The 23,288-nt window shown below is 46.7% G+C and overlaps 1 protein-coding gene across 2 annotated transcripts in view; it reads left to right on the forward strand.

The window, feature by feature from the left end:
* Positions 1-23,288, forward strand: part of LOC147020748 (BDNF/NT-3 growth factors receptor-like) — a 576,920-nt gene that overhangs the window by 478,911 nt on the left and 74,721 nt on the right. For both annotated transcript variants that reach the window (XM_085896363.1, XM_085896362.1), the window contains exon 16: positions 8,427-8,573. In XM_085896363.1, the coding sequence (XP_085752489.1) occupies positions 8,427-8,573 (147 nt within the window). The remainder of the gene's footprint in view (positions 1-8,426; positions 8,574-23,288) is intronic.

Here is a 23,288-nt window from a genome sequence, read left to right on the forward strand (position 1 = left end):
TAACATGAAATGGCAGCTGGTCTTGAACCTGAGAAGGCCCAGGCATTGCCGATGTTTCACGCTCTAACAGGGTGCGACACCGTTTCCAGCTTTGCTGGGCATGGTAAAAAGACTGCCTGGGCCATCTGGACTGTGCTCCCGGAATTAACAGATGCACTACTGGAGGTGTCCTCGGCACTAAGCACCACACCAGAAGATGTCCTGCACTGCACTGAAAGGTTTGTCATCATCTTGTACAACCGAACAAGAACCAGCACTGACATCGATAAAGCTCGGAGGAAGCTCTTTTCAAAGAAGAACAACGTGCAGTTGTTTCCACCACCAAGGACATGTGAAGAAGGTACCAGAGATGTCAGGTGGAGGGACAAACACTGCTGCCAAGGCCAGAACATCCTTCATTAACCAGCTGGGGCTAGACCAAGACTGATGGTGGCCTGTATGATGACTACCTAAGGAAGCCAAGACCAGGTGTCCTGCAAATGCAAAAAGGAAGGTTTGAAGTTATGCAGTTGCAAAAAGGCTGCACTTCCAACTTCCGTGCATGGCTGTTTGTGTGTGTGTGTGTGTGTGTGTGTGTGTGTGTGTGTGTGTGTTCTCAGCACTGATACACTGGTATCCCGTGAGACATGGTTCAAACATCGACTGTTACAATGGTGGGGTATTTACGGTTTGATTCAACATTAAAGTTCATGAATTTGTTCTAGCCTGTGTATGCCATTGGCATTTCAGAACAAAACGGTCTCCTGTAAATGTCAATAGATGTCAATAAAACTATGTTACTGTGCAGTTTTTAAATATCCATCACTAAAAGTAGTCTTCTTTAACATTGCAGTGTTCAATTAACCCCGCTTAGACCACCTACTTCATCTTACTTAATCAATTCCACAAAGTAACTCTATCGTCCTGCGGCCATTTTCTAAAATGGCTGCCACGGCCGGCCATCAGGGGCTGAATCCATGATGGCTCAATATCCAGGTATATCGCTGCGACAAATTTTATGTTTGTATCACTTTACCAAATGCATAATTGTTACCCTCACCGAAGCAGAGGGTTTTTCATGGATTTGAGAGACGAAATTTGCATTTGAGACGAAATTTTCATCACTGGTGCGACGACTCATGTAGAATGTTTTCATGATAATTATGATGCCAAAGATCACATAGTGTGGCAGCCATGTTTGAAAAACTGAAAAACTTTGGACCTCTGTATCTCTGAAACCGCACCAAGAAAAAAATTGAAATTTGGCTCATGGCAAATGCTCCCCATGGCAAATAAGTCTTATTTTTTTTAATGACATCATCGGTGCCTTCGTTATTATGTCATAATTGCGCATGTAGAATGCTACATCCGATCAGTATGAAAATGTTTGACGGTCATCTAGGGATAAAATGGTCCATAGAAGAAAAAAAAACTTGATGATGTTATCTGTCACATGATTCAGTAGCCTTTTTTTTCTTTTGTTTTTAAATAAACCTTCAAAAATCTTCTTCTTTGAAATGGCTGAACAGATCGACGCGAAACTTTACACATCTGACCGCTTATCCATCATTGCCTCATTGCTTCGGGACGTGGCTATGCCGCTGATGCAGTGTCCCTATTACCGGTACACTGGTACTCATTTTGCCAACCTCGGAAGGATGACAGGCTGAGTCAACCAAACCTGGTATTGATTCAGCAGCCAACGGGGCTCAAACTTAGGACCTTAGGATCCTAGCATCCCCCTCAGATCCTGAGTCAGCCACCCTAACCACGAAGCCAACACCAGGGTGGATTTACTCAAAAACCTATAAAAATACACCACTCAAAAGAAGTCCTGGTGAGGGTTTGCAATCTCTGATTGCTCTTTTTCTTGTTGTACATTTTTAGCTATTCCTACCCCATTATAATACGATAGCAATCGAGATTACATTTATGAAGCAGAAGGCTTTAATCACCCGAGTTTGGTCGAGTAATTTCAAAGCTTGTTTTATTTTGTTGAATAATTTTTTAATTTATAAAATAGCTAATTTTCATCACTTATTGCTCTGATTCCATACGACAGAATGCCGCCACTCTCGGCATCATGTAAAAGTCACTGCTGATGTGTGTGTTTATGTTTTGTGATTGTGGAAATACTGGCTACCGGATACATCCGATAAACAGGCAACCCAGAGGACGAATAATGTATTTGTTGGATACCAAGACTATAATCATTAGGCATTTAAAAGACAGCTCTGCCATGTGACTAATTTAAACTCTTTGTGCTACCCGAGAGAGCGATTGTGCTTTCCTTACTAATTACACATACTCATAGATTGAAAAATATAAGAAAATCCTTGGTTGTAGTGTGTTGAATTATTGTGAGTAACGTATATCATTCTGAGAACATTTTGTACAGACCCATGATATCTTTTGGAAGAGAATTCCTGTGTGTTGCAGGTTTCTTTCTCAATTTCCCCGAATGGGTTTATGTCATTGGAGATAATACCGTCACAAACCGGAGGGGTACGTGTGCGAAATTTTGGTGGCACAGGACCATGTATTTATCATAGAAGAGAGAAATATGGCACCAAATGCAAGTTGTGAAGATAGAGGTTGAGTCAGATGATTTGAACAGCAAGTCTTCAAGACCTTGAGCTGGATTTAATCATTGTCTGCCACTGTAGTGTGTGTGTGAGAGAGAGACAGAGACACAGACACAGACACATTCTGATAATTTAGAATGCAGAATTTTATTTAATTTTTATAAACAGAAAAACAAAATTGAGAGATTCATGACTATCGTCAGCTGCAATGTAAAACACAACAAAATTGCGGTGCCCCCTCTCACCTCCCCTTTACCATCCTGTACACACGCTCTCCTGCCTTTGGACAATGGCTTGTGTTCAAATACCTTCCACATGAGATGATGTTGTACATGTCACCGGTAAGTTCTTTACATTACAAGAATGTTCACTCCAGAATTTCACTTTTAATCAGGATTAACACACATATATTGCAATCCACTATGGGAGACCGTGGACATTGGACACAGGCTTTTCTCTCAAACAACACTGATGTCATGCTGCAGAGAACATTTGTTTTCTGCCCTTTCATAATACCTGTGGAGGGCAGTGAATCAAAATTGTTCAACTATCTTGTACCGAGTCTTTTTCCTCGTTTGTATGCAGCACAAGGCTGCAGGGTAGCATCATTAGCTGAGGGTGTGGCTGTGCCACTGATGCACTGCGCTCCATTGGTTTGAGCAGAGATTTGAAATTTCTACATGGGGCCAGTATTTCTACAGCTTTGTATTTTTTTAATAACCATGATACCTTGTGAACGACTGAATGGATTTCAACCAAACTTGGCACAAGTATCCTCATCTATCTATAATTCCAGCAATCTCTGTGTCTGTCTGTCTGTCTGTGATCGCTGTTTCTCGACAACCACCGGTCCGATCTAATTGAAACTTGCCAGGTATATTGCTGGGGCCCTGAGGATGTACCTTTTCAAGGTTTGATATTAATCGGACAAGTGGTTCCCAAGTTATGGCCATTCATTTACCAAACCAATGACAAGACACGGTGCTATGACGTCACAATTGACGTCACAATTCTTCGTTTTTTTTTTTTTTCCTTTTTTTTTTTGCACGTACGGGCCCGCACTGGTTCTAATAATACACGGACCAGTGTTTGTGTGCTTGTTTGTTTGTCACGCTACTCCTCCGACAGTTGTGGCCAGATTACATTCAGACTTTATACGTAGGATCAGCATGACCCCAATCAATGTGTCGGAGTGTTTTTATTTTTGCCAGTGGTCTTGGAGGGGGGGGACAGGGGGGCACAAATTCTCTATGTAAATGTGTATCGTGTAGCGCCACCTCTAGGTGGGGGAGGATATTACAAGTCGTCACCATTTACAGGACAGTATTCCTGTCCTCACGTCTTGTTGTGCATCGAATTGTTTTGAATGATAAGCAGAAGGTATTTTTTTTTTTGCTTCATGCACATAACTTCACGAGTTTTTGGGGGATTTTTTGCCGACACAGAGCTGTAAGTTGCCTATACACCACCCAAATCAAGGCGTGCATCAGAAGAATGTGCAGCATGCTTGGAATAAGATCGCCCATCGTGTGGGTACTCCGCTCGTACATGATAATATGTCGATGAACTGATTCAATTTTGGGTTCAAAAGGTCAAACGTCTGACGTCATGTGACTTTTAAACATAAATCTTTGTTGCCACGGTAATTTGTGAACCACTGAACGGATTTCAAACAAACTGGGCACAAGTGTAGACCGTAACACACCGATGAACTGATTCAAATTTGTGTTCAACAGCTCAAAGGTTAAAGGTCAAGTGCCCTCTCTTTTCTCTTTCATTCTGTCTTTCATGTGACCTTTAATCTCTCATGTAACCTTTAATTAAGATCAAACATAACAGTGGGTTGACACCTAATGTGGGAGGATGCATATCCATTGGCCTTGAATTATATTTTGCAGTTAAGACAGAAATGGAATGTGACACAAATGTAAACCTTGATTCTATAACATTGACTCTTATGTTAATGTTGTCTTTTAATCCATATTCCTAACTGTGCAAATATGCCATTTTATAAACCTAGTTCTTGAAATTACATAAAACCACAACACAGAAGTAGCATTAGTATGTCAAACAGCATCTCGAGCCTTGAAAGAACATGCCCTTTGGGTGCTAATCATGATCATCTGTTCCGTGACCTCACAAATCGTCCTGGCACAATGCTGGCACGTTTCCATGAGCAAGTGCATCCGGTGGTGGCCATCTCCCATCCGGGCTTGTTTAAGGCAGTAATTTGGAATTTGTTCAGGGTGTCGGTGAAACCTCCCTGGGATCTTTGACATCCACTATGTCTAATGCTCGCACAAATCCACCTTCACGTCCTACCGAGGGAAGCGCACTTTGAGATGCGATTCACTTCCTGAAAAGCATCCACCAGGCTTCGATAATCTAACCCAGACCAGACAGCTCAAAGGCAAATGTACTGCCTGCTAGCGTTATCCTGTTGGAGCTGGGTGCTAATTGACTTCAATAAATGAAGAGATTTGTGATTAACATCAAGTCTTATAGGCACAGCTGTGCTTAATCTGCTTCATGATTCATGTCATATTATCACCCATGAAGTGGCAATTGGTGTGTGTGTGTGTGTGTGTGTGTGTGTGTGTGTGTGTGTGTGTGTGTGTGTGTGTGTGTGTGTGTGTGTGTGTGTGTGTGTGTGTGTGTGTGTGTGTATGTGTGATGGCTGAATCAATATCTCATCAATGGGATGTGAAATATTTTGCATTTATGTCCACGACAGCACCGATGAAAAGCTTTGTGCAGCCTCTCATCGGTCATATTCCCTGGAGCTTATGCCTGACATCCCAAAGACTTGCTGAATTATTTCATTACATCATGGAGTTCTGCATGACATTTATTATAGCTTCTGATTTGTTTATTAATTTGTTGCAGGGTTCTCTGCCTTCTTGAAGTGGAATTTTTCAATGGTTTGTGCGATCGATGGTGAATGCTGATGTTCCCTGTTGTCTTCCACTTCAAGATGATGTTATGTACCATTTGAATTGGGGATTTGTAGGACAGTTGATATCATCCTGATTCAAGTGCCGACTCTCAGACAAGTCCTTGATCCTCATTGAAACTCAATTAACTCCTTCCTCTGGTGCTTTATGCTCTGAAACTGAGCAAAGACAGAATCCTCTCACTATTTAGACCAATTCCATTGATATTGACGGTTACGCAGATCTTACAACACGTGACTAACTGGAAAGATAGATCTGACACTTGGTGGGATAGTATATGACCAATGTCCATGAACGTCAAATTGTAAATCAAGACTCGGCAATCATTACCACCACCACCAAAGGTGGACGGAGTTTGTTTTCACCCCGTCTGTTTGTTTGTCTGTTTGTTTGTCTGTCTGTGAGCTGGACATCTCAAAAAGTTATTGACGGATTTGGATGAAACTTGGTTGTCAGATTGGGTGTGTGACAAGGAGGAATTGATTCGATTTGGGTGAAGATCCAAATCTAGATGAGAGAATTTTTAAAAATTTCAGTGATTCTTCACCATTGACAGATAAGGCTGAAAACGATATAAAGCACAATATCTCAATAAGTTGTGCACAGATTTGGTGAAACTTGGTTGTCAGGTTGGATGCAGCTTCTTTGGCTGGAAGAGCATGGGATGAGGGGATACATATATATGTATATATATATATATATATATATATATATATATATATATATATATATATATATGTGTGTGTGTGTGTGTGTGTGTGTGTGTGTGTGTGTGTGTGTGTGTGTGTGTGTGTGTGTGTGTGTGTGTGTGTGTGTGTGTGTGTGTGCTTCTAAGCTAATGTATTCCCCCGTTTTAATACTAAAATAATTCTACTCCCCCTTCTAAGGCTAGTTTTCCACTACGAGCCATAAAACAATTAAATAAAAAAGTCCTCCAACCTCCATCGTGTGACTCTTAGTTCTCCTGTGAAATTTGATTGATATTGGATAAGTAACCACCGAATGTATCATGGCCAAAAATACAGTCGGACAAACACAGAAACACTGACAACAAATACCATATTTTAGAATGATTTCTCATGTCACTTTCTCCATAAACCCACGAAAACTCACCTCGCACAATTCTCACAGATCATTGCCATCTGTCCTACCATGCAATGCCAGTTGATTCTCTCATTGAGGTTCATGAGCTTGGACTGGCATCACTTTTGAGCATAAGCCACATTTGCAAGCAATGGCAGCTGTGTTCATAATAATTAATTAGGAAAGTTCTTTATCTTTAATTATGCAGACCACTCGTTGCATTTTCTCAGAAGAGATTCTGGGAGCATTTCCATCATGTAGGGGTCGTCCAATGCCGGTAAGTTCACGTTGGGCATTGGATTCAACATATTCCTTTGTGAGTGTGTGGCTGGTTATATTGCACTCACTTGTCACACAAAATTGTGTGCTATGACATACACGAGAATATATACCTTTTAAAACAAGTGTATTTGTGTATATGTGTGTTCACCTTCTTAAGGATGATTTAAGTAGCGGTTTTAAAGGACAAAGTTTCAACACGACTGCGTGTTCACTGTGGTCTATTTTTGAGGATTAAAAATACCTCGAAAAACATTTCCCATAAAAGAGTAATTATGTCTCTCTTCTATTGGAATTGTAGATGGTGACTTGTAAACCAAGCCTCAAGTGCGGTGCACAGAAATGTTTTTTTTTTTTTTAAATAACACCAAATACCAGGCGTAGGGAGGTGAAATTCACTCCACGTGATGTGTAATGCACACAGAGTAAAATGAGTGTTCATTTACATCCGTAGGATGTCTAATAAATAAAGAAGATATATATATATATATATATATATATATATATATATATATATATATATATATATATATATATATATATATATATACACACACCTGACACTAGGCCGAGGCTTCAAACTTTGCCACGCTCACAAGGCTGTCCCATCAAAATGAAACGTCCCAGAAGATAAAGAAGATGGGTAATTCCACCGTAATGGACGTAACATTCAGACAGAACTTATTGGCAGTTCTCAAAAATATTTCATGAAGAACAAGGTTATCGTTCCAAATGTATTAGTTTATTTTGTGCAGTAAACACAAAGATGCTAGGAAATGGTAATTATATGAGATTAAGAATTTTTACCTGAGTGCTACGGTATGATGAATCTTCGTAACGGACGTAACCATCAAAATACCCGCTTTAGCATGATGATCGTTTTGCTCACAAATTTCTGTGAAGTGTTCTACGACAGAAGACTAAATCTGGTATCGCAGTTTGGTATAGGTACGTCATGGGATTCCCAGTATTTATTTGAGGAATTAATGATAACGAGTAGGCAGTACCATGGCAAATGTAATGTAACGGACGTAACAACTGAGCGTAACGGACGTAATATCTCTGGACATTTATTAATAAATGTCTGGAGATGCAACCACAATGTATACAGACACTACTTGATCAAGCTAATATTGCAAAAATTGAATTATTTCAATTCATGATCGATCATATGGTATATAAGGTTTAATGAAAAATGTACTTTCAAAAAATAGCCACCAGGTAACTTTTCCCATGGAATTACCCAGATATGATCACTTTGTACATGTAGTGTTTTAAATTAATGCCTTTTCTCGCTCCAATACATCGTATCTTCCGATCTCCTTCAATATTTTGAACAAAATCATTCAAATCCGTCATTTTTGACAGGCTCTTGCACTGTAATGTGTGTATATATATATATATATATATATATATATATATATATATATATATATATATATATATATATATATATATATATATATATATATATATATATATATATAATATTTGGGTGTGCGTGCACTAAGTGGTGGAATGAGCATGTGGACTGCGTTCATTGCAGGTTGCTTCTGGAATGGTGTACCTGGCATCTCAGCACTTTGTCCACCGAGACCTTGCAACGAGGAATTGCCTCGTCGGTGAAAACCTTCTCGTGAAGATTGGTGACTTTGGAATGTCACGTGATGTCTACAGCACCGACTATTACCGGGTAAAACTTCGAAGATTCCCTTTGTGTGCACAGTCATTCCAATGTGTTCAAACTTTCAAAAATGTTCAATCTATGGCAAGGTTCGTCCAGCGAGTTGCTTGATAACCCCAAGTGCCATAATGCTGTGGCCATTTTGAAAAGACATGAGCAGAAAGCTTTGCCATAGAAACGATGACATTTTTCATCATGATATGCTGATTAATATTGTTATATGCAGCACAGGCTGAACAATGACTCTACTTTGGCTCATGCTGGTAATGTCATCCTCTACAATATGACCTTTAAATTTGCTGCAACACCCCTTGATTCTTTATGTTACTTGCCCCACCCGACATTAAAAAAACACACTTCCAAAATATCATAATACCAGTGAAGGGATCTGGTGAAACACTGATCAGTAAAGAGTGAATGTGATTCTTTGATGTTGATGTATTAATGGCCCAATGGTGCCTTCAAGTCAAGGTGGAAGTTTGTGTTTGATAATGTTGTGACGAGATCAATGTTGATGTGGACGCAGCCTTTATAAGATGAAATTATTGATGTCTGATTGGTGTGTCGACTTTGAAGCCGATATTGTTTTGATTGTTGGTTTGCTGCTGGAGTGCTGCTGGGACAACGATATTTGATGCAAATGTGTGATGTTCTAAACTGACATGGTAAAGAATGCCGTGAAAACCCTGATAAAGTGATATACAGTTGTCCATGGGAAAACCGGTTTTTCCCGGTGAAGGCTGATTCCTTGTGGTGTTTGGCCTTGGACTTTATATATTGTCATGTCAAATTAGGAACTGGCGACGATGGAGCTGAAAAGGTATAGTTGTAATTTTTGGAACGGCTTAAAGATGATGTAACTAAGCAACAAATGACTCATGAAAAGAAACTTGCCAAAAAGTCACTTGCCAAATGACCACACAATCCATGTAATGGTTGGAAGTGATGAATTTTCTTGGTGGTTTTTTTTTTCATCAGAATATTTCTCAAAGGTCAGCGCCCAGGCAGTTAGAATAAATAATTTGGTTGCATGCATAGCAAGACATAGCAACATGTAGATGGTCCATAGCAAGATGGCACAGAGCAGGATCGGATCACTCAGATTTGTTTTTTGAAGAAGAGGATGGAAGATGGAAAGGTGAATGCCTGATAATAATCAATAAGCAAAGTTACAAATACTGTGCCTATAGAAAGTCGATGCCCCCTTTCAAAAATTTCACCTTTTGTTGCCTTGTCGCCTGGAAGTAAATTATATTAAATCAGACTTTCACCACCTTTATTTACACATCATAACCCACAACTTCCAAATGAAAAACAAATTCTACAAATTTCAGAAAATTAATTAAAAATTCAGAACTACGATATCTTGGTTGGATAAGTGTCCACCTACTGAGTTAACAGTTGGTGGAAGCACCTTCGACAGCAATTAAAGCTGATAGTCTGTTGGGATAGGTCTCTACCAACTTTGCACACCTTGATTGAGCAATATTTGCCCATTCTTCTGTACAAAACTGTTCAAGCTCAGTGAAGTTGCGTGGGGAGCGTTTATTGTCAGCAATCTTCAAGTGATGCCACAGATTTTCGATTGGATTTAGGTCGGGGCTCTGACTGGGCCACTCAAGGACATTTAACCTTTTCTGCTTTTTATCTTTTATGCATGGTGCTGCCACCACAATGCTTCACAGTAGGGATGGTGTTCTTTGGGTGATATGCTGTGTTGGGTTTGCGCCAAACGTAATGTTTTGCATTTATGCCAAAAAGTTTCATCTTAGTTTTGGCTGACCACAAAACTTGTTACCACATTGTTTCAGAACCCCCGGAGTGGTTTTTTGCATACCTCAAATGGGACTTAAGGTGGGCTTTTTTTTTTTTGAATAATGGCTTCCTTCTTGCCACCATACTGTACAGGCCAGACTTGTGAAGTGCTTGGGATATTTTTGTTACATGTACACAGTGACTAGACTTTGCCATAAAGGCCTGTAGCTTTTTCAAAGTTGCCGATGGCCTCTTGGTGGGCTCTCTGATCAGTCTCCTCATCCAGTTTAGAGGGACGGCCTGATCTAGTCAGGGTCTTGGTGGTACCATATGCCTTCCACTTCTTAATGATTGTCTTGACTGTGCTCCAAGGGATATTAAAGCCTTTGAAATATTTTTTATACCCATTCCCTGATCTGTGCCTTTCCACAACTTTATCCTGGAGGTCTTTTGAAAGCTCCTTGGTGCTCAAGGTTGAGTCTTTGCTATGAAATGCATGACCCAGCAGATAAAACCTACAGGAGCAGTTTATTTTATTCTGAAATAATCAGAATCACGACAATTTAACACAGGTGGAGGCCAATTAACTTAGTGTGTGATTTTTGAAGGTGATTGGTGACACCTGAGATAATTTACAATTGCTATTATCAGGGTGGTGGACACTTATCCAACGAAGATATTCTAGTTTTGTAGTTTTTAAAATTAATTTTCAGAAATTTGTAGAATTTGATTTTCACTTGGAAGTTGTGGTTTATGATGTGTAAATAAAGGTGAAAAAAGTCTGATTTAATGCAATTTAATTCCAGGCTCTAAGGCACCAAAAGGTGAAAATTTTGAAAGGGGTTTAGACTTTCTATAGGCACTGCACATGTAAATTTGTGTAAAATAGTCATGCACCATTTACATGATGGATTTACATCAGGACTTCCCTGTTCTACATGACGTATGCGCCGTATGTCACGTACTTGCTCAGCTTGCTGGAAGTGGCTGTATTTCATGTTGTTGTGTCAGTTTGATTAAGAATTGAAAGTTTTTATTTTCGACGTTGACCTTCCTCATTTAAAAATAATTTTGCACACCGAATTTCACTCAAACACACCTGCGCAGTCCAAGCTCCGATCCTGTCAATCATGTTTAATATCACAGATGGATACATACATTCAATGATACACAAGGAAATTTGATGCAGGAGAAGGACATTCGGGCCATCGTGCCTGTTCCTCATCAACACCAGACCAATTTATATAAAAAAATTAAAATGCAAATTTGTTGGGGTTGTTTTTGTTGTTTTTTCTTTTGTAAGTTGTTTTTTTTGTAGTTTTTAATTTGTATTCTTCGTTCTCTCTGGGGTGGGGGGGGGGACAAAGGTGGTTCTTGGGTGAAAAACACAACATCAACCACACACCACCACTTGATTGAACCGCCACATACACGACACTCCGCACAGATGCACACAAGTACCCATCCAAAGTCGAGCTATCGAAAAGTGCTGCTAATATCCCTGTTCCCTTCAATCAAATTCCAGTTTAAACTCATCTACTGTTTCTGCTGCCACTACCTTTCCAGGGAGAGCATTCCATGCATTAACTACTCTCGGAGTAAAAGACCCCTGCCTTACTACCCTCTTCGCTCTCCTCTTCTTTACTCACAGACACAGACCCTTGGTCCTATCACTGTCTAAGAATTAATTATTCTGTACCTATTATGTATATACCCTTCATTATCTTAAACATCTCTCTCATATCACCTTGTAACCATGCCCTTTCTCCTTCAGCTGCTCCTCACAGCTGAGTCCAGCTTGGCCCGGAATCAATCTAGTAGCCCTGCGCTGAACCCTCTCATTGTTAGATTCTAACAACTTCAGCCGCTCCTCATAGCTGAGCCTAGCCAGGCCCAGAATCAATCTAGTAGCCCTATGCTGAATGCTCCAACAGCTTCAGCCACTCCACATAGCTGAGCTGAGCCAGGCCCAGAATCAATCTAGTAGCCCTGCGCTGAACCCTCTCACAACTTCAGCCGCTCCTCATAGCTGAGTCAAGCTAGGCCCAGAATCAATGTAGTAGCGCTGCGCTGAACCGTCTCACTGTTAGATTCGAACAACTTCAGCCGCTCCTCATAGCTGAGCCGAGCCAGGCCCAGAATCAATCTAGTAGCCCTGTGCTGAACCCTCTGACAGCTTCAGCTGCTCCTCATAGCTGAGCCTCGCCAGGCCCGGAATCAATCTAGTAGCCTTGCGCTGAACCCTCTGACAGCTTCAGCCGCTCCTCACAGCTGAGTCCAGCAAGGCCCGGAATCAAACTTGCAGCCCTGCGCTGAACCCTCTCATGGCTTCAGCCACTCCTCATAGCTGAGTCAAGCTCGGCCCAGAATCAATCTAGTAGCCCTGCGCTGAACCCTCTCATTGTTAGATTCTAACAACTTCAGCCGCTCCTCATAGCTGAGCCTAGCCAGGCCCAGAATCAATCTAGTAGCCCTGCGCTGAACCCTCTGACAGCTTCAGCTGCTCCTCATAGCTGAGCCTAGCCAGGCCCGGAATCAATCAAGGAGCCCTGCGCTGAACCCTCTCACAACTTCAGCCGCTCCTCATAGCTGAGTCAAGCTAGGCCCAGAATCAATGTAGTAGCGCTGCGCTGAACCGTCTCACTGTTAGATTCGAACAACTTCAGCCGCTCCTCATAGCTGAGCCGAGCCAGGCCCAGAATCAATCTAGTAGCCCTGCGCTGAACCCTCTAACAGCTTCAGCCGCTCCTCATAGCTAAGCCTAGCCAGGCGTGGACTCGATCTAGTAGCCTTGCGCTGAACCCTCTGACAGCTTCAGCCGCTCCTCACAGCTGAGTCAAGCTAGGCCCGGAATCAATCTTGTAGCCCGCCGCTGAACCCTCTAACAGCTTCAGCCGCTCCTCATAGCTGAGCCTAGCCAGGCGTGGAATCGATCTAGTAGCCCTGCGCTGAACCCTCTCATGGCTTCAGCCACTCCTCATAGCTGAGTCAAGCTCGGCCCAGAATAAATCTAGTAGCCCTGCGCTGAACCCTCTCGTTGTTAGATTCTAACAACTTCAGCCGCTCCTCATAGCTGAGCCTATCCAGGCCCAGAATCAATCTAGTAGCCCTGTGCTGAATGCTCCATCAGCTTCAGCCACTCCACATAGCTGAGCTGAGCCAGGCCCAGAATCAATCTAGTAGCCCTGCGCTGAACCCTCTCACAACTTCAGCCGCTCCTCATAGCTGAGTCAAGCTAGGCCCAGAATCAATGTAGTAGTGCTGCGCTGAACCGTCTCACTGTTAGATTCGAACAACTTCAGCCGCTCCTCATAGCTGAGCCGAGTCAGGCCCAGAATCAATCTAGTAGCCCTGTGCTGAACCCTCTGACAGCTTCAGCTGCTCCCCATAGCTGAGCCTAGCCAGGCCCGGAATCAATCTAGGAGCCCTGCGCTGAACGCTCTCACAACTTCAGCCGCTCCTCATAGCTGAGTCAAGCTAGGCCCAGAATCAATCTAGTAGCCCTGCGCTGAACCTTCTGACAGCTTCAGCCGCTCCTCATTGCTGAGTCAAGCTGAGCCCGGAATCAAACTAGTAGCCCTGCGCTGAACCCTCCAACAGCTTCAGCCGCTCCTCATAGCTGAGCCTAGCCAGGCCCGGAATCGATCTAGTAGCCCTGCGCTGAACCCTCTGACAGCTTCAGCCGCTCCTCATAGCTGAGTCAAGCTAGGCCCAGAATCAATCTTGTAGCCCTGCGCTGAACCCTCTAACAGCTTCAGCCGCTCCTCAAAGCTGAGCCTAGCCAGGCGTGGAATCAATCTAGTAGCCTTGCGCTGAATCCTCTGACAGCTTCATCCGCTCCTCACAGCTGAGTCCAGCTAGGCCCGGAATCAATCTAGTAGCCCTGCGCTGAACCCTCTCATGGCTTCAGCCACTCCTCATGGCTGAGTCAAGCTCGGTCCAGAATCAATCTAGTAGCCCTGCGCTGAACCCTCTCATTGTTAGATTCTAACAACTTCAGCCGCTCCTCATAGCTGAGCCGAGCCAGGCCCAGAATCAATCTAGTAGCCCTGTGCTGAACCCTCTGACAGCTTCAGCTGCTCCTCATAGCTGAGCCTAGCCAGGCCCGGAATCAATCTAGGAGCCCTGCGCTGAACCCTCTCACAACTTCAGCCGCTCCTCATAGCTGAGACAAGCTAGGCCCAGAATCAATGTAGTAGCGCTGCGCTGAACCGTCTCACTGTTAGATTCGAACAACTTCAGCTGCTCCTCATAGCTGAGCCGAGCCAGGCCCAGAATTAATCTAGTAGCCCTGCGCTGAACCCTCCAACAGCTTCAGCCGCTCCTCATAGCTGAGCCTAGCCAGGCCCAGAATCAATCTAGTAGCCCTGTGCTGAACCCTCCAACAGCTTCAGCCACTCCGCATAGCTGAGCCGAGCCAGGCCCAGAATCGATCTAGTAGCCCTGCGCTGAACCCTCTGACAGCTTCAGCCACTCCTCATAGCTGAGTCAAGCTAGGCCCAGAATCAATCTTGTAGCCCTGCGCTGAACCCTCTAACAGCTTCAGCCGCTCCTCATAGCTGAGCCTAGCCAGGCGTGGAATCAATCTAGTAGCCTTGCGCTGAACCCTCTGACAGCTTCATCCGCTCCTCACAGCTGAGTCCAGCTAGGCCCGGAATCAATCTAGTAGCCCTGCGCTGAACCCTCTCATGGCTTCAGCCACTGCTCATGGCTGAGTCAAGCTCGGCCCAGAATCAATCTAGTAGCCCTGCGCTAAACCCTCTCATTGTTAGATTCTAACAACTTCAGCCGCTCCTCATAGCTGAGCCGAGCCAGGCCCAGAATTAATCTAGTAGCCCTGCGCTGAACCCTCTAACAGCTTCAGCCGCTCCTCATAGCTGAGCCTAGCCAGGCCCAGAATCAATCTAGTAGCCCTGTGCTGAACCCTCCAACAGCTTCAGCCACTCCGCATAGCTGAGCCGAGCCAGGCCCAGAATCGATCTAGTAGCCCTGCACTGAACCTTCTGACAGCTTCAGCCGCTCCTCATAGCTGAGTCAAGCTGAGCCCGGAATCAAACTTGTAGCCCTGCGCTGAACCCTCCAACAGCTTCAGCCGCTCCTCATAGCTGAGCCTAGCCAGGCCCGGAATCGATCTTGTAGCCCTGCGCTGAACCCTCTGACAGCTTCAGCCGCTCCTCATAGCTGAGTCAAGCTGGGCCCGGAATCAATCTTGTAGCCCTGCGCTGAACCCTCTAACAGCTTCGGCCGCTCCTCATAGCTGAGCCTAGCTAGGCGTGGAATCAATCTAGTAGCCCTGCGCTGAACCCTCTCATGGCTTCAGCCGCTCCTCATAGCTGAGTCAAGCTCGGCCCAGAATCAATCTAGTAGCCTTGCGCTGAACCGTCTGACAGCTTCAGCCGCTCCTCACAGCTGAGTCCAGCTAGGCCCGGAATCAATCTAGTAGCCCTGCGCTGAACCCACTAATGGCTTCAGCCACTCCTCATAGCTGAGTCAAGCTCGGCCCAGAATCAATCTAGTAGCCCTGCGCTGAACCCTCTCATTGTTAGATTTTAACAACTTCAGCCGCTCCTCATAGCTTAGCCTAGCCAGGCCCAGAATCAATCTAGTAGCCCTGTGCTGAATGCTCCAACAGCTTCAGCCGCTCCTCATAGCTGAGCAGAGCCAGGCCCGGAATCAATCGAGGAGCCGTGCGCTGAACCCTCTCACAACTTCAGCCGCTCCTCATAGCTGAGTCAAGCTAGGCCCAGAATCAATCTTGTAGCCCTGCGCTGAACCCTCTAACAGCTTCAGCCGCTCCTCATAGCTGAGCCTAGCCAGGTGTGGAATCAATCTAGTAGCCTTGCGCTGAACCCTCTGACAGCTTCAGCCGCTCCTCACAGCTGAGTCCAGCTAGGCCCGGAATCAATCTAGTAGCCCTGCGCTGAACCCACTAATGGCTTCAGCCACTCCTCATGGCTGAGTCAAGCTCGGCCCAGAATCAATCTAGTAGCCCTGCGCTGAACCCTCTCATTGTTAGATTCTAACAACTTCAGCCGCTCCTCATAGCTGAGCCTAGCCAGGCCCAGAATCAATCTCGTAGCCCTGTGCTGAATGCTCCAACAGCTTCAGCCACTCCACATAGCTGAGCTGAGCCAGGCCCAGAATCAATCTAGTAGCCCTGCGCTGAACCCTCTCACAACTTCAGCCGCCCCTCATAGCTGAGTCAAGCTAGGCCCAGAATCAATGTAGTAGCGCTGCGCTGAACCGTCTCACTGTTAGATTCGAACAACTTCAGCCGCTCCTCAGAGCTGAGCCGAGCCAGGCCCAGAATCAATCTCGTAGCCCTGTGCTGAACCTTCTGACAGCTTCAGCCGCTCCTCATAGCTGAGTCAAGCTGAGCCCGGAATCAAACTTGTAGCCCTGCGCTGAACCCTCCAATAGCTTCAGCCGCTCCTCATAACTGAGCCGAGCCAGGCCCAGAATCAATCTAGTAACCCTGCGCTGAACCTTCTGACAGCTTCAGCCGCTCCTCATAGCTGAGCCTAGCCAGGTGTGGAATCAATCTAGTAGCCTTGCGCTGAACCCTCTGACAGCTTCAGCCGCTCCTCACAGCTGAGTCCAGCTAGGCCCGGAATCAATCTAGTAGCCCTGCGCTGAACCCACTAATGGCTTCAGCCACTCCTCATGGCTGAGTCAAGCTCGGCCCAGAATCAATCTAGTAGCCCTGCGCTGAACCCTCTCATTGTTAGATTCTAACAACTTCAGCCGCTCCTCATAGCTGAGCCTAGCCAGGCCCAGAATCAATCTCGTAGCCCTGTGCTGAATGCTCCAACAGCTTCAGCCACTCCACATAGCTGAGCTGAGCCAGGCACAGAATCAATCTAGTAGCCCTGCGCTGAACCCTCTCACAACTTCAGCCGCCCCTCATAGCTGAGTCAAGCTAGGCCCAGAATCAATGTAGTAGCGCTGCGCTGAACCGTCTCACTGTTAGATTCGAACAACTTCAGCCGCTCCTCAGAGCTGAGCCGAGCCAGGCCCAGAATCAATCTCGTAGCCCTGTGCTGAACCTTCAGACAGCTTCAGCCGCTCCTCATAGCTGAGTCAAGCTGAGCCCGGAATCAAACTTGTAGCCCTGCGCTGAACCCTCCAATAGCTTCAGCCGCTCCTCATAACTGAGCCGAGCCAGGCCCAGAATCAATCTAGTAACCCTGCGCTGAACCTTCTGACAGCTTCAGCCGCTCCTCATAGCTGAGTCAAGCTGAGCCCGGAATCAAACTTGTAGCCCTGCGCTGAACCCTCCAATAGCTTCAGCCGCTCCTCATAACTGAGCCTATCCAGGCCCGGAATCGATCTAGTAGCCCTGCGCTGAACCCTCTCACAGCTTCAGCCGCTCCTCATAGCTGAGTCAAGCTAGGCTCAGAATCAATCTTGCAGCCCTGCGCTGAACCCTCTAACAGCTTCAGCCGCTCCTCATAGCTGAGCCTAGCCAGGCGTGGAATCAATCTAGTAGCCTTGCGCTGAACCCTCTGACAGCTTCATCCGCTCCTCACAGCTGAGTCCAGCTAGGCCCGGAATCAATCTAGTAGCCCTGCGCTGAACCCTCTCATGGCTTCAGCCACTCCTCATGGCTGAGTCAAGCTCGGCCCAGAATCAATATAGTAGCCCTGCGCTGAACCCTCTTATTGTTAGATTCTAACAACTTCAGCCGCTCCTCATAGCTGAGCCGAGCCAGGCCCAGAATCAATCTAGTAGCCCTGTGCTGAACCCTCTGACAGCTTCAGCTGCTCCTCATAGCTGAGCCTAGCCAGGCCCGGAATCAATCTAGGAGCCCTGCGCTGAACCCTCTCACAACTTCAGCCGCTCCTCATAGCTGAGACAAGCTAGGCCCAGAATCAATGTAGTAGTGCTGCGCTGAACCGTCTCACTGTTAGATTCGAACAACTTCAGCTGCTCCTCATAGCTGAGCCGAGCCAGGCCCAGAATTAATCTAGTAGCCCTGCGCTGAACCCTCTAACAGCTTCAGCCGCTCCTCATAGCTGAGCCTAGCCAGGCCCAGAATCAATCGAGTAGCCCTGTGCTGAACCCTCCAACAGCTTCAGCCACTCCGCATAGCTGAGCCGAGCCAGGCCCAGAATCGATCTAGTAGCCCTGCGCTGAACCTTCTGACAGCTTCAGCCGCTCCTCATAGCTGAGTCAAGCTGAGCCCGGAATCAAACTTGTAGCCCTGCGCTGAACCCTCCAACAGCTTCAGCCGCTCCTCATAGCTGAGCCTAGCCAGGCCCGGAATCAATCTAGTAGCCCTGCGCTGAACCCTCTCATGGCTTCAGCCGCTCCTCATAGCTGAGTCAAGCTCGGCCCAGAATCAATCTAGTAGCCTTGCGCTGAACCCTCTGACAGCTTCAGCCGCTCCTCACAGCTGAGTCCAGCTAGGCCCGGAATCAATCTAGTAGCTCTGCGCTGAACCCACTAATAGCTTCAGCCACTCCTCATAGCTGAGTCAAGCTCGGCCCAGAATCAATCTAGTAGCCCTGCACTGAACCCTCTCATTGTTAGATTTTAACAACTTCAGCCGCTCCTCATAGCTTAGCCTAGCCAGGCCCAGAATCAATCTAGTAGCCCTGTGCTGAATGCTCCAACAGCTTCAGCCGCTCCTCATAGCTGAGCCTCGCCAGGCCCGGAATCAATCTAGGAGCCCTGCGCTGAACCCTCTCACAACTTCAGCCGCTCCTCATAGCTGAGTCAAGCTAGGCCCAGAATCAATGTCGTGGCGCTGCGCTGAACCGTCTCACTGTTAGATTCGAACAACATCAGCCGCTCCTCATAGCTGAGCCGAGCCAGGCCCGGAATCGATCTAGTAACCCTGCGCTGAACCTTCTGACAGCTTCAGCCGCTCCTCATAGCTGAGTCAAGCTGAGCCCGGAATCAAACTTGTAGCCCTGCGCTGAACCCTCCAATAGCTTCAGCCGCTCCTCATAGCTGAGCCTATCCAGGCCCGGAATCGATCTAGTAGCCCTGCGCTGAACCCTCTGACAGCTTCAGCCGCTCCTCATAGCTGAGTCAAGCTAGGATCAGAATCAATCTTGCAGCCCTGCGCTGAACCCTCTAACAGCTTCAGCCGCTCCTCATAGCTGAGCCTAGCCAGGCGTGGAATCAATCTAGTAGCCTTCCGCTGAACCCTTTGACAGCTTCATCCGCTCCTCACAGCTGAGTCCAGCTAGGCCCGGAATCAATCTAGTAGCCCTGCGCTGAACCCTCTCATGGCTTCAGCCACTCCTCATGGCTGAGTCAAGCTCGGCCCAGAATCAATCTAGTAGCCCTGCGCTGAACCCTCTCATTGTTAGATTCTAACAACTTCAGCCGCTCCTCATAGCTGAGCCGAGCCAGGCCCAGAATCAATCTAGTAGCCCTGTGCTGAACCCTCTGACAGCTTCAGCTGCTCCTCATAGCTGAGCCTAGCCAGGCCCGGAATCAATCTAGGAGCCCTGCGCTGAACCCTCTCACAACTTCAGCCGCTCCTCATAGCTGAGACAAGCTAGGCCCAGAATCAATGTAGTAGCGCTGCGCTGAACCGTCTCACTGTTAGATTCGAACAACTTCAGCTGCTCCTCATAGCTGAGCCGAGCCAGGCCCAGAATTATTCTAGTAGCCCTGCGCTGAACCCTCTAACAGCTTCAGCCGCTCCTCATAGCTGAGCCTAGCCAGGCCCAGAATCAATCTAGTAGCCCTGTGCTGAACCCTCCAACAGCTTCAGCCACTCCGCATAGCTGAGCCGAGCCAGGCCCAGAATCGATCGAGTAGCCCTGCGCTGAACCTTCTGACAGCTTCAGCCGCTCCTCATAGCTGAGCCTAGCCAGGCCCGGAATCAATCTAGTAGCCCTGCGCTGAACCCTCTCATGGCTTCAGCCGCTCCTCATAGCTGAGTCAAGCTCGGCCCAGAATCAATCTAGTAGCCTTGCGCTGAACCCTCTGACAGCTTCAGCCGCTCCTCACAGCTGAGTCCAGCTCGGCCCGGAATCAATCTAGTAGCTCTGCGCTGAACCCACTAATAGCTTCAGCCACTCCTCATAGCTGAGTCAAGCTCGGCCCAGAATCAATCTAGTAGCCCTGCGCTGAACCCTCTCATTGTTAGATTTTAACAACTTCAGCCGCTCCTCATAGCTTAGCCTAGCCAGGCCCAGAATCAATCTAGTAGCCCTGTGCTGAATGCTCCAACAGCTTCAGCCGCTCCTCATAGCTGAGCCTAGCCAGGCCCGGAATCAATCTAGGAGCCCTGCGCTGAACCCTCTCACAACTTCAGCCGCTCCTCATAGCTGAGTCAAGCTAGGCCCAGAATCAATGTAGTGGCGCTGCGCTGAACCGTCTCACTGTTAGATTCGAACAACTTCAGCCGCTCCTCATAGCTGAGCCGAGCCAGGCCCAGAATCAATCTAGTAGCCCTGTGCTGAACCCTCTGACAGCTTCAGCTGCTCCTCATAGCTGAGCCTAGCCAGGCCCGGAATCAATCTAGGAGCCCTGCGCTGAACCCTCTCACAACTTCAGCCGCTCCTCATAGCTGAGTCAAGCTAGGCCCAGAATCAATATTGTAGCCCTGCGCTGAACCCTCTAACAGCTTCAGCCGCTCCTCATAGCTGAGCCTAGCCAGGTGTGGAATCAATCTAGTAGCCTTGCGCTGAACCCTCTGACAGCTTCAGCCGCTCCTCACAGCTGAGTCCAGATAGGCCCGGAATCAATCTAGTAGCCCTGCGCTGAACCCACTAATGGCTTCAGCCACTCCTCATGGCTGAGTCAAGCTCGGCCCAGAATCAATCTAGTAGCCCTGCGCTGAACCCTCTCATTGTTAGATTCTCACAACTTCAGCCGCTCCTCATAGCTGAGCCTAGCCAGGCCCAGAATCAATCTCGTAGCCCTGTGCTGAATGCTCCAACAGCTTCAGCCACTCCACATAGCTGAGCTGAGCCAGGCCCAGAATCAATCTAGTAGCCCTGCGCTGAACCCTCTCACAACTTCAGCCGCCCCTCATAGCTGAGTCAAGCTAGGCCCAGAATCAATGTAGTAGCGCTGCGCTGAACCGTCTCACTGTTAGATTCGAACAACTTCAGCCACTCCTCATAGCTGAGCCGAGCCAGGCCCAGAATCAATCTAGTAGCCCTGTGCTGAACCCTCCAACAGCTTCAGCCACTCCGCATAGCTGAGCCGAGCCAGGCCCAGAATCAATCTAGTAGCCCTGCGCTGAACTCTCTCACAACTTCAGCCGCCCCTCATAGCTGAGTCAAGCTAGGCCCAGAATCAATGTAGTAGCGCTGCGCTGAACCGTCTCACTGTTAGATTCGAACAACTTCAGCCACTCCTCATAGCTGAGCCGAGCCAGGCCCAGAATCAATCTAGTAGCCCTGCGCTGAACCTTCTGACAGCTTCAGCCGCTCCTCATAGCTGAGTCAAGCTGGGCCTGGAATCAATCTTGTAGCCCTGCGCTGAACCCTCTAACAGCTTCAGCCGCTCCTCATAGCTGAGCCTAGCCAGGTGTGGAATCAATCTAGTAGCCTTGCGCTGAACCCTCTCACAACTTCAGCCGCTCCTCATAGCTGAGTCAAACTAGGCCCAGAATCAATCTTGTAGCCCTGCGCTGAACCCTCTAACAGTTTCAGCCGCTCCTCATAGCTGAGCCTAGCCAGGTGTGGAATCAATCTAGTAGCCTTGCGCTGAACCCTCTGACAGCTTCAGCCGCTCCTCACAGCTGAGTCCAGCTAGGCCCGGAATCAATCTAGTAGCCCTGCGCTGAACCCACTAATGGCTTCAGCCACTCCTCATGGCTGAGTCAAGCTCGGCCCAGAATCAATCTAGTAGCCCTGCGCTGAACCCTCTCATTGTTAGATTCTCACAACTTCAGCCGCTCCTCATAGCTGAGCCGAGCCAGGCCCAGAATCAATCTAGTAGCCCTGTGCTGAACCCTCCAACAGCTTCAGCCACTCCACATAGCTGAGCCGAGCCAGGCCCAGAATCGATCTAGTAGCCCTGCGCTGAACCTTCTGACTGCTTCAGCCGCTCCTCATAGCTGAGCCTAGCCAGGCCCGGAATCGATCTCGTAGCCCTGTGCTGAACCCTCCAACAGCTTCAGCCGCTCCTCATAGCTGAGCCTAGCCAGGCCCGGAATCGATCTAGTAGCCCTGCGCTGAACCATCTGACTGCTTCAGCCGCTCCTCATAGCTGAGTCAAGCTGGGCCCGGAATCAAACTTGTAGCCCTGCGCTGAACCCTCTAACTGTCTCGCAGCTGTTGAAATCATTTTGTATTTGAGGCTGCGGCGATGCTTTTTTTTGTCTCGGTTCTATAAGAATGATTGATGCTGTTGAAGGATGTGGGCAACAACAATGACAAATGTTGAATTAATAAGTGGAACTTTGCAACCCAAACTGTGATTCTTTCTTACACTGCAGCCATGACAACACGATCAGCAAATTGTTGCCTTTCTGTTATAGTTTCCTTGCCTCTGTTGCACTCCAATTTACTTTTGCTTCACATGTAATCTAGACTAGACCTTTACCTGGAATGGTTTCATTGTATTGGGCTTGATCGCGATGGGTGTTCAACTGAACTTTCTTTTAACCTTAATATTGCTGCTCGTCTCACTCAGACTGTTTCTCCTCATCTTTGCTTTCACTTTCACGTCACCCAGGATGTGATCGGAGAGTTTAATCTTGTGTTCTTGAGGTCGAGCTGTATATTTTTCAGGTTTGTGGGCTTTAACTCAAATCACCGATATGTGCCAATACTCGTTCTGTGTAATGGATGAAGGATGTCTAATACACAATCCACAAGATCCCACGCGGTTTAAATGCCATCCGAGTTGTACTATATCAGGCAGACCTAATAGTCGTGGAACTATTTGAGTGCTCTCATATCCTATATTGATTTTCTTTTTCACTACAAAGAGAGCAACACGAACCAAAACTGTTAATAAATCATCATACCTTAGCAAAAATTAGTATATTTG

The sequence above is a fragment of the Eptatretus burgeri genome, chromosome 9 (assembly GCF_056783735.1).
Source record: "Eptatretus burgeri isolate ZD-2024b chromosome 9, Ebu_testis_v1, whole genome shotgun sequence".
Lineage (NCBI taxonomy): Eukaryota > Metazoa > Chordata > Myxini > Myxiniformes > Myxinidae > Eptatretus > Eptatretus burgeri.